The following is a 12,821-nucleotide window of genomic DNA, read 5'->3' as shown; positions in this document are numbered from 1 at the left end:
ACTTACCAATCTTTTTATATTACAATTACATTTAAGATGCCTTTCCGGAACTTATAAAAATATATTTATTATAGTAAAAATCCGTTTGGGAGATAAACTTTTAATTATTTGAAATAATATTACAGTGTAGTACGTAATCAATACATCGTTGTTAGGACAGCGGCGTCGTCCTGTCAGTCGTGCGCATACGCGTGTTTACAAAGTCAAGGCTCGCGGCTAACTAAGGGAACGGGGGAACTACGGCGGGCGCGCAGCCGGGCGAATTGTCGGGACGGAGGCGGGGCGCGCCCAGTTCGAGAGGTGGCGTGATTTCGACGCCGTGCTATAGTAATTAAAAACAGCTAATTATAACTATAATTCAATTCATTAAAATAAACATTCTTGTTACAGATACACGATGGTTACAAAAGAAAAAGAATGTAAAAGAAAATTAATTGAATAATGACGTTCTAAATCACTTTTGATGTGGCTAATAGAAAAATGAGAAATGGAACTACCGAGGTGATATTAAAAGATGGCCGTTCATAGATTGCCACTACATCTAAGCAACTCAATCAAATTATTGTGGCTAACAATAAAAATATGGTTAGAGAAGAAATCATTTAAGTGGAATAATCAAGTGACAAATTTAAAGTTGACTTTGAAATTAGATTATAAAGACAAAGCTAAATTATCTATACTTTTAGTGTTATTGTTTAGTGTTAATTCGAATGGAAATAGTTATAGTGGAGGTAGGAATTCTATGTTAAGGACAAGAGTGATCGGTACGAGATACGGCAAGTTACAAGGCATTATCCTGCCGATGGATCAACACAAATATTTGAAGCCTGTTGAAGCATATCTTGGTGTTCCCTATGCTACGCCACCTACCGGTTCAAACAGGTATTTATATTTATAATTTAATGAAATCATTAAAAAAAGTATACTAAAAATTATTAATTTAAATCATTAAAATATGCAAAAATTTTGAATAAAATTTAAATTTAAGTTATTTCTTTAAATAACAATGTACATAATTGTAAATAAAAATGTTTACCATAAAATTACTTAGGTATAAAACTTAAACACCTTTTTTGTAGAACCTATTATGTTGAGATATCTTCCACTGATCAACATTTAGTGTATGTGCTTAAAATAAACAATTAATTAAATTTAACGCGACCTCATTAAAATGTACACGCATCAACAACTTCTAATTAAATGTTATAATTATTAACAGTTCTGTGGTTTACAGATTAGATTTTTGATTTTATTCTACTTATTGTAGTTTTAATTATGTGTAAATTAGTACTAAGCTAATAATGGTCAACTCATATTCATTAATTGACCACTAAAGCAGTCTTTAAGTGTAGATTTTTCATACCAAATCCATACTAAGAAAGTAAACAACTGATGTGAATATAAAATTAGTTAATTTCTGGTAAGTAAAAATTTAAGTCATAATTTAACAAAATTTTGCATTTTATTTCTTTTTATATTTTAAAATACGAATCTGTGACAACCTTAAATACAAGACCGTTAATATTTCTATAACAAAAACAAAACAAGATTCGACATATTAAATACACGAAACAAATAAATATCGGAATTAATATAGAAGATTATTTTCTGTTACGCTATTATTTGAAGTAAGCCCAGACTAATATGATTCTTTCAGTATTAGATCCTATCTTTATTAGAATTATGATATCTTTATTTGATATAAATCTGATACTAAGATCATATTGTATTAGTAAATTCGAATGAAATTAATACAAAAGAAAAATATACCAGTGAACTATATTTATTGAACTGGAATTTATATTTTCGTCATTATTTGAGGTAAATTCCATTCGCTATTTATTTCGGTATGATTCATCTTCACAGTCGCTTAAGTCTTTACATACTGTTCGTAGTCATCTAGCAGGTGCCGTGACTTCTATTATGATAGGGGCCTCAAATATTAATTTAATTTTGGTAGATCCCACAAAAACAATATTTGTCGGGTGCACGTATGGATTTACTGGAATACCACGACCTTAAAGAAGACAGACGTGAACTGGAAATAATAATGCCTTTTGTCTGAGGAGTGTTGGTGCCGGACGCCTAATTTTAGTCCTTGATCCCTTCCCACCCTTTTCTAATAAGGAAAGTATGGAAATAGGGAAGATGATTTATCGGATTTAAAGTTAGTCATCTCCAATTGTCGATGGCAATGGTCAGCGGTTGATACGCTTTTACGACGAATTTCGGTGGGGTTTGTTCGACTATGACCTTAAAATATATGAAAAAGCTACTATAGGCTTAATGAAATATATTAAATAACTTCAGTAATTTATTAAGAAAGTGTGGAGCCCTAATTATAAAGACATAAGTTGAAAAATACGGTATCAGCTGATTATATAAAAATGTCTGAAGGCGTATCGTTTGTATTGAAAATACAAATTTTAAATACGAACTAAAAGATTTGAACCGACCAATCGTCCATGACCTATTTTACTATATTTTGTTGTTGTGACATTTTCAGGTTAGCTGTGACTTTTTGTACCTCGTTAAACTCTTTAAATAATTAAATTAAACCCGCTTATTTCCAGTTTTGAATTTTAAGAGATTAATTAACCTAATTAATTAATTAAAATTTGGCGTTTTAATATTTAATATAAAGGTTTGCTCCAACGCGAGCGCCAGCGCCGTGGGACGACGTAAAGACAGTGGATCAAATGGGGCCGGTTTGTCCGCAACGTTTGCCAGACATTTCAAACGAGACTCAAGCTCTGGAGAGAATGCCTAAAGGCAGGCTGGAATACTTAAGGCGACTTTTACCACGACTAAGGAATCAAAGCGAGGACTGTCTATATATGAACATCTATACACCAGTTCAAGGTAAGATTATAAAGTATTAAAATAGCTATAGACAGGTATTTTCTTTTGCAATGTACTATCTTAGACGACTAAGTATAATCACGAAGTTAAGTATGAGAGGTACTGTTTTGTGAAAAGAGTGTAGCTACGGGAAATTTAATTTCGTTCAGCATTGTACTTCGTTCCTATGCTTGTTACATCCTCAATAAATACTTTACGAAGTTTGTTCGTAGGCCAAAACATTGATATTTCGACTTAAGTTTTATCTATAGAACAATGTAAAGTAGGTTACGAAACTCTTTCTAAGGCAGTGATTGCGCTGCCTTCGCTCGACGAGGAATGAATGAATACACGGTTAAAACAATACCGACTCTTATTTGCTTCCCTGCAGGCGGTCTGAGGCTTACGTCTCGCTTAGTGAAACAATCTTGATTCTTTACATAAAGGTCTCGTTTGCAAAATTTTAAATCGCAATTTTGCCTGTCTACAATCTGTTATTGCTATTCGTTTTATTATTTATTTTGCGTTGGAAATATTAAAATTTTATACTCCTTAGACTTGAAAGTAATTACGTCTTAAACGATAAACAGTTCGTCGATTTCGTCGTAACGTTTTATGTTAAATCTTGAGAGAGACACTATATTTAAGAAAAAACAAAGGTGAAAAATAAAAATACAATCCTACATCTTATTGGTTGTGGTCGGAAAGATAGAGGGTAAAAGGTCACGGGGTCGATCACCTACTCGCTGGTCCGATCAAGTGCAAGCTATATTGGGACTTAATATCACGACTGCCCTGAGACAAGCCGAAGACAGGACGGCGTGGAGGCAGCTGGTCGACACGGCCGTTGAAGCGTACCAGGACAAGCACGACCTTCAGTAATGAAGAATACGAAGAAGAACATCTTATTAGCACGCATGCTATATAGTAAACTTTGCTACTACTAAAAAAAATATAGAAAAATTTCAATATCATTAAAAAATTCAGGAGCACATTTTAAATTCCAAAAATAACACTTACGAAGAATAGTTTCCATTTATGAGAATAATGAAATGTCTGACACACACCGCTGGGACAAGCGTCGCGCTCAGATACCAAAATTTTAATCATAGCTTACAATGGACTCCCCTTCCCGAGAGATAATTCAACAAGGTGGCGGGCGGCAAACTTTATAATACACTTTTAGTTTTATTCTTATAAAATGTTTGGTAAATTAAATTATTTTTTTGTCTTAAAAATAAAGTAGGCGCTTAAATATTTTTTAATTCATCGTCATAATTTTAGCTCTTATAAGTACGGCTCCAATTGGACTAAATTACACGTAAATAGCTTTGGTTATGGATATATAAATGTAGGTCTTTTACCATCCATTGTTGATCAATCATATATATATCATTCTCGTGTCAATTGTGACACGAGAATTAGGAGTCGTAGGAGAGAGGAATTAGGATTATGGGAACGAAAATTGTTTCGTTCCCACACTCCTCCGATTCTCATGAAATTTTGTGAGCATATTGAGTAGGTCTGAGAATCGGCCAACATCTATTTTTCATCCCCCTAAATGTAAAAGTCCACCCCTATTTTTTTTTTTGACAAACACGCGGACGGAGTCGCGGGCGACAGCTAGTATGAAAATATATTAACACTTTATAGCCTAAAATATTACAAATCTACGGCTTTCGTAGTTATTAATCTGAAATTATGTTCCGTATGTTGTATTATCCACAAGGAGAATATCTGGAGCGTAACGAATCTCTCATGCGATACTATTCGCTTAAACAAAGCCAGGATGTTTCGCTCAAGCGGACATTGTGGCACCTCTATAAATAATAAAAATAACTTCTCACGTTATTTCCCTATAGTGGAAACATAAAGTGAAACTATCTCTTAAAATAATTTTAAATGGTAGATACATATGTTATTTTAATATTATCGATAGTGGTTTTATGAATTTATTGAAACACTAGCTGTAGACCGAGACTCCGTCCGCGCGAAATTAAAAAAAAAACTTATACAGTAGCCTGTTTTTTCTTTTACACTTTGTATATGCTAAATTTATTTTTTTTCCTTTAACGTTCTGGATATACCTTCAAACAAACATTCATCCATGCATCCAAACATTCGCAATTATATATGGCTACTTCCAAATTCCACAATACCAGAAAAACTGCATGATTTTTGCCATTCGCAGCCAGTTATATAGAAACAGCAGGATTACAAGGAAGTATTTATTTCAGTGGGGCCAACACTACAAGCGAAATACCCTGTAGTGATCTTCATCCACGGGGAGTCGTTCGAATGGAACTCTGGAAATGTTTACGACGGAGCGGTCCTCGCGAGTTACGCGGGCCTTGTGGTTATCACTATAAACTACCGCCTTGGTATATTAGGTAAGCAATTAACATAATAAAACTGCAAATAGAACTTTGAACATTAGGAAAGAGGTAGCAAAGAAAGACGAATATTACGAAAATCGTGCAGAAGGAAAGAATTTGACTACATATTCATTAGACGTAATGTGCAATTGAATCTAATTGTCGAGGTTGCCTATTTATAATAGCGTTTTTTTGTGACTGAGTAGTCATTGTATGCCTTGAAGAGACATTTACAGCTTCACCGGGCTTTAGGTGCCCAAGCGCAGATGCCGCTTAGCCTGAACCTCGTTTAAGAGTAAAAAGACTCGAGGGCTCCCTCAGGAGCGTCGGCTCGGGTTGTTACTTCGCTATTGTTGCAGGATTGGGAGGTCACCCAGCTCTTGTAAAAATGTGTAATATGCAGCTTGTATATCATAGTAATTATAACAACAGCTATTAAATACAAAAGTAACTTAATGTATGATAAAATAAATTACAAAGTATGCTTTATCGTCAGGTTTTTTAAATGCAAATCCAATACCGCACGTGAAGGCTCGGGTAGCAAACTACGGGCTTATGGATCAGATAGCGGCATTGCATTGGGTTCAGCAAAATATAGCTCTATTTGGCGGCGACGCGGGTAACGTCACAATGCTGGGCCACGGCTCGGGTGCAGCTTGCATAAATTTTCTTATGATTTCACCTACTGTGATGCCGGGTGAGTTAAATTTTCGTTCAAAATTCTGATCCCGTACTGAATGTAGATCTCAGTTGACATGTCTCTGTTGTATAATACTTTCTTTATTTGTTCATGTATATTATTCCTTATTTCATAAGATTTGTATACACACATGTTATGATACTGTTAACTTTATAATTTTTTTTTGTTTGATCCAAGATTAACTTATATTAAATTTTCAGGTCTTTTTCATAGATCGATTCTTCTATCCGGTTCAGCTCTTAGCTCCTGGGCATTAGTAGAAGATCCTGTAGGCTACTCTATACAACTTGCTAAACAGTCTAATTGCACTTTACCAGATGATATTGTGAAAGATCATGAACTTATTGTCGATTGTCTCCGAGAAGTCCCTTTAAATGAACTTATGTCAGCTGATATAAATACACCGAGTTATTTAACTGCTTTTGGTCCATCTGTAGACGGAGTTGTTGTCAAGACAGATTACGCTAAAGAATTACTTACATTTTTTATACCAAATGATTTACAAGGCTTCACAAGTGTGTCCGGTGTCAACAATTTCAAAGCGGACAAACGAGCCGGGGATCGTATTTTCGGAATAAGGGGTGGACAAAATAAATATGACCTACTATTTGGAGTAGTAACAAGTGAAGCTCTTTGGAAATTCTCAGCGCAAGATATACAAAACGGTTTCGAGGGAGAGAGACGCGACAGGATAATAAGGTAAGATGAATGAATATTTATTAGGGGAATTGACATTTAATTTAGAGCGAAATGCCTTTTTCCTGTTTGCTTTTTATTTTCACGTTTTTTATTTATTACTTACTACTTCTGTTGAAAGAATTACAGGCGATTTAAAATTAGCTTTAAGACGTAACATTTTGTTTAGTTTTTTATTTATCATCTTAAAATAAACATATTAGTCTATTGTTACGCAACACTTAGGCCGCGGGCACGAAACTTGCGACGAGGAAGCACGACGGAGTAGGGCGATGTAAGCAAAAGTACTACTCCGCTCCCACATTTCGTGCGCGTCGCTACATAGTGCTATATTTTTAATAACATCATCGCGTCGGTGGCTCAGTGGTCAAGCACTTGACTTGCAATCTGCAGGTCCTGAGTTCGAATCCCGCGAAAACATCGTGATGCAACCTGCACATATCTGAGAAGAAATTCAAAAATATGTGTGAAGTCAACCAACCCGCACTTGGCCAGCGTGGTTGACTATGGCCTAAATACCCTTAACTTAGGGTAGGCTCCGAGTAGTAGACACGTATAGTGAGCTGATGATGATGATTTAATAACATCGTTCTGCTCAGCCCGCGACACCATATTCCCGTCGTAAATTTCGTACCCGTGGCCGTAATATTAAAGGTCAGCTGGCTATTGTTTCGTGTTAATGGAATCTTTGTTTCAGAACATACGTAAGGAACGCCTACACATATCATTTGAGTGAAATATTCTTTACTATAGTTAATGAATATACAGACTGGGAAAGAACTGTCCAGGTATATATCAATAATTTTGAACAGTTTGTAGAGTTGACTAAATGTACCAGGACTGGAATTAAACTAAATTAAATTCCTAGTCCTTAAATATTTTCCTCCATCAATAAAACCTACCAAGCATGTAATATCCAACGATGTTATTAAACATATTACAAAATGTAACAAAGTTCTAAGAATTTTTAATATCAACTTGTAACAAGAACCAAAGCAACATGATACAAGTAATAATAAAGATAAACAAGATCCAGAGAGTGAATAATATTTGTTTTCCAACAGCATCCAATAAACACAAGAGACGCTGCTGTGCTCGCGCTCTCAGACGCTCAATATGTCGCTCCTTTAGTACAGACTGGGGATTTTTTAAGCTCCACCGAAACCGGACCGAGCACATTCTTCTACGTCTTCGACTATCAGACAAAGGATGGAGATTATCCACAAGTATGTTTTCTACAGAAATATGTTCTTGTTAAGAATAAAGTTACAAACCTTTCTATTTTTATCCTCAATATAAAAGATTTAGAATGTAATTTATTACTGGTTTTTATGTTTGTTACAAAAATTGGGACATAGGTAATTTGTAAGTGTTAAGTTTTGTTCCATTGTTTAAGGATCAAAATATTTTTCCAAAAGTAAGTGATAAAATTTTAAGTAATTGATAAAGGTGAAATTTCTGCAAACACCAACTAATAAAATGAAAACTTAAAACTGAATTACAAGACACTAACACTAATAGTTACAACTTATGTTAAGAATTCATTCTTAAGGTAACACGTACAATCTTTTGATCACATTACTTAACAGGTGGGATTGTGGTCACGCGCTAGCTTATACATAATAAATAAATGAATTTTGTATAAATATTTATAACTATAGATATAAGAATATATTGCTATAACTTAAGTAATTCAGTACGTGACTTGCACATAATTTGATGTTCAAAATTTTAATGTCTATAAAAATTCCAGCGCATGGGTTCCGTGCACGGAGAGGAGCTGCCTTATTTATTCGGCGCGCCTCTAGTTGAAGGGCTCGGACACTTTCCAAAGGATTATACAAAATCTGAAGTAGCACTCTCCGAGGCTTTCATCTTGTACATTGCAAATTTCGCTAGAACTGGGTGAGTGTAGTTAAAGAAATAAAATTCTATTTCATCTCTTTCTAGCTCTTGGTGATTTAAGAAAGCAAAATTTTTCTACTGACTGGGTATGAAATTTAATTGATGTGTAATTTCTAAAATGAATATAAAAATATGTTTAAACAATTTTTGATTATTATTATTATTTATTTAGTTTTATTTTTAGTTTGGTTTAGTTTTAGTATATAGTTTAGAGTATTATTTTGGTAGTTTAATTAATTAGTCATTTAATTACTGTAAGAATGTAAATATAATAAACTTACAATGTTAATATGATTTGATATTATTTTTGATTGAAGAAAATTAAATAGAAATCTTAGACTTAAAAGGAATATAAAATTGGAGTTTGGAGCTTTGGTACAACTATATTTAATCTTTGTAAGTAAGTTAAGTATTAAATAAGAAAATAATCCACAAATTAAGATAGAAAATAACAGGTATTTTCACTAACAGTTGACTTCCCGTCGCGCCTCGCGCGCAACCGGAGCAGAGTGGAAAATTATTGTTCCGAACGAAGTTTGTTATTACGGTTCAGCTCCCTTACCTTTGAAATAAAACAAAGTTATTTGTTTCCACGTTGACAAGGCATCCATGAATTCGCATAATTTTAGTTGGCACAAACATGCAAACTAAGTCAAAATCTATTTTCATCGCGACCTTTGCTTAAAGTCATATTTCATCAATTTCATTTCGTTTCATTTAAGATCAAATACGTTTTTAATTTAAAATGCATCTTTATTTCATTTCTATTTACGTACATTTTCTGTACTTATTTTAGAACAAGACAGAGCTATTAGACTCAGCGTTCAACAAAGAATTGTTTATAGTTTTGCACTGTGCGGCAAAATTCTTAGAATTTGTGAATTCAATGCAAAACGAAGTATTAAGATATCTGTACTTATTTAGGATTTTATAACGATTTGTTTCATTTCAATAAAAAATAGAATAGAACAATAAATAATTTAGCAGTAAAAAATTTCTGAGCAGAAATCCCAACGAGTTGCAGCGTCAGGAGTCCATTCTGCCAATATCGAGGGAGCGCAACAAGTTCAAGAGCATAGTGTGGGATGAATACGACACACTGCACCAAAAATATTTGGAAATAGGTAAATTATTATTTAATGAAAGAAAGAAAGAAGGAGAAATTAAAAATGCTAAAATAAAACATCTAAGATCTATAAAATCGTTTAATGTTGTATTACAGTAGACAATGTATTACAGGTATGAAGCCGCGTATGAAGAATCATTATCGTGCCCACCAGCTTTCTGTGTGGTTGCGACTGATTCCGGAAATTCATAGAGCGGGAATGAAAGACGTCGTCGCGAAACATAACCTGTTTCGCAACCACAACGACCCGGAGATGTACGACGGATTAGTGCGAGCGGATCCTTTGACGAGGCCCAATTACTACGACCCCACTATGGAGCTTTATCGCAAGCCTTACAATGTCACCCTTGACGTGCCGTCAACTACAATGGACACTTACGTCACCACTTGTATAAGTGTGATGTCGGCTCGCCCCGGCTCCGCAGTCACGCAAAACCAAGCCCCTAACAGTTCTCAAGATGCGTCCAATCTAGAAGTGGCAGGTTACACTGCTTATTCCACGGCTTTAAGTGTTACTATAGCTATCGGTTGCTCATTATTGATTTTAAACGTTTTAATTTTTGCTGGAGTATACTATCAAAGAGACAAAACACGACTACAAGTGAAAGCGCTCCAGCAGCAACAGAAAAGGAATCATAATTCAACTTTCGATAGTGTTTCATCAAAGCATCCTCATTATTTTGTTGGACATTCTCAGAGCTCCAGCACGATAGTCGATATAGACCATCAGGATAAAAACGCTATCATTGCATTGACGAATCGAGTTCCACACTTTACGAATTCAAACTGTCCCAATGTTTGCCACACGGGAATGCAAATGACAAGTTTAGCACAGAAGAGTAGCCCACCAACGAATCGTGGGCAATGTACTACACTACCAAGAAAAGTCGGTTTCAGTTATCAACAGAATCAAATCTGTAATCCGTCAAACTGTATGACTCTGCCGAAGAACGCGACATTCATGAGTGCGACCAACTTACCAGACGTACAAGCACAGACGGGACAAACGCAGTCGCCCGGCAATGGATCAGTTCTTCCATCCTCACCGCCTTCCCAACATTTTCAACAAAAGTCAAGGGTGCCTCAAGCGGCGATGTCAGAAATGAACGTATGAGACATGGAAGATATTTACAATTATGTATAAAAGTGATATGAACAGGACAATAACACTAGTGCATGATTGTAAATATCAATAAAGTGAAAGTGTAAATAGACGTTGAGACGCTCAGGTTTATTCATTACATAATTTATATATAGGTACATACTATAATATAATATATAATTGTAATTGCATTAATGTACATAATTATAAATATAACAAACCTATTGTAAATGGGTGCAACAACATTGCAGTGGCCAATTTAATCAAACTGTATGTAAAGCCTGAACTATTTAAAATACTTTTGATTAGTATTGATAAATTAAAATAACATACATCATAGAATAACGTCATTGAAAATGGCAACATTGTAAATAATTTAGAATTTCAAAGACTGTATTGACATTTCATTTTCTGTTCACCAAAAAAAAAATCTGCTTCGTATTTTTTTTTAATATTACATTCATTTTGTAAACATTCCGACAAAATTACAAAGTTCTTTTTAGTGCGATTAACTAAAATAATATTTATTTAATTTACTTCTAAGTTAAACCAGCTTTAATATTTTAGTTATCTGTGTTATTGTCTACTCTGTGATTGTATAATTTTGAATGTAAAAATAAAACTACAGAATAGGTCAAGAATATTCCATTGCCTTTTTGTGTAATGACATTTAATATTTAAAAAAAAAACATGTTCTGGTGGTTTGTATTGACTTTATCTAACCGTTACTATGAATCTTATGATGGGTATCAAGATTTGAACGTAAAACAAAATAAAATTCGAGTAAAATAAATATGTTGTTTTATTTTTAAATTAACGCGAATGAGTTTTATAAAATTTATTTGGAGATATTGCACAGAGTAATATTGAATACAGAAATATCATTACACAGTACACTCTTCTCTAATTAATTGTATGAAATGGCCAGTTTTATTTGAGAGAAAAATTAAAAAAAATTCGATGACATTTTGTTAAAAGGCGCGTCCTCAGCCTTTTAAAAGCTCTCAAAGCTTTCAGACTGTAACGTAGCTTAATGTTTTCTTTATAAATGTACTTTACTTTCAAGTTATAAAGCCTTTTTCAGTAGCATCTTTAGTTGTCAAACGTTTAGTTGCTATAAGTATTGACTCGACGCTATACAGTTTCCTTTGGGCTTATCTTTTTTTTTAATTTTAAAAGTAATTTATTGCTAAGTCGATAATTTTTAAAAACTTAAAAAAAATCTAGTTTGCTTTTGATAAAATTTTATTTTAAGATTTTATTTTTATGTTACAAGTCAAAACAACACAATATTCTTTCCTGCAAACATTAATATGTTTGCGAATTGACAATGCGTTCAGGACTAAGAGTTCGTTTATAAAGTTAGTTACTAGAAAGTAACTAAACACTACACTGTTAGCATTCATTTAACTACACGGTAATAACAGCACTTTTGTTAACTGTTGTTAAAAGTGTACCTGGAGGCATTATGTGTGAATTTGGATAATAAATTCAGTAGCTCGTTATAAATGGAGTTTGCGAACAAAAGCGGCATATTGTATTATGTAACTAACATACACCGTGTGTCCACTTTAATGTTACATTGTTTATGTGAACTCACTGTTGTTCTAGTCGTGTTTACATTTGAAACATATATAGCAGTACAGTCCGCTGAAATAATATGTATACACTTACAAAACCTAGGAAAATGTAATAAGACTTGGGATTAAAAAAAACGCATGGATGAATTCGTCAATAACGTATAATCTTGTTCGGAAGCATACGGGCGGATTCGTGTATGCGTATTTTTCAAACCGAAGTATAGTTTTTGAATTTTTCTAAATGTACACATATTTATGCAGCTGACTGTACAAAGACAAACATTACATGTTAAGAAAGCGTAAAGATTAATTTTATAGTATAGCTTACAATGGCTTAGAACAATGTGCTAATAAACCACGAACAACTACAAAATTATAACGTTCGCTCCTGCAATAGATGTGAAATAAACAAAAGAAATACGATGAACAAAGACTGTATTAAAAGTAACCTGTGTTATGTCAACACAATTACACGCAGAAATTAAAATCTGCCAAA

General features: G+C 33.8%; 1 protein-coding gene across 1 annotated transcript; it reads left to right on the top strand.

The window, feature by feature from the left end:
- Positions 1–514: 514 nt before the first annotated feature.
- On the top strand, positions 515–10,926 carry LOC106114584 (neuroligin-4, X-linked). The gene is made up of 11 exons (XM_013307846.1): positions 515–585; positions 751–882; positions 2,645–2,862; positions 5,079–5,231; positions 5,713–5,913; positions 6,117–6,615; positions 7,310–7,400; positions 7,677–7,838; positions 8,366–8,517; positions 9,523–9,641; positions 9,757–10,926. The coding sequence occupies exons 1-11, from the start codon at positions 515–517 to the stop codon at positions 10,755–10,757; spliced, it is 2,799 nt and encodes a 932-aa protein (XP_013163300.1). The 3' UTR covers positions 10,758–10,926.
- Positions 10,927–12,821: the final 1,895 nt, after the last annotated feature.

The sequence above is a fragment of the Papilio xuthus genome, unplaced genomic scaffold, assembly GCF_000836235.2.
Source record: "Papilio xuthus unplaced genomic scaffold, Pxut_1.1 DF828037.1, whole genome shotgun sequence".
NCBI lineage: Eukaryota > Metazoa > Arthropoda > Insecta > Lepidoptera > Papilionidae > Papilio > Papilio xuthus.
This window is presented reverse-complemented; position numbering and strand designations above follow the sequence as displayed.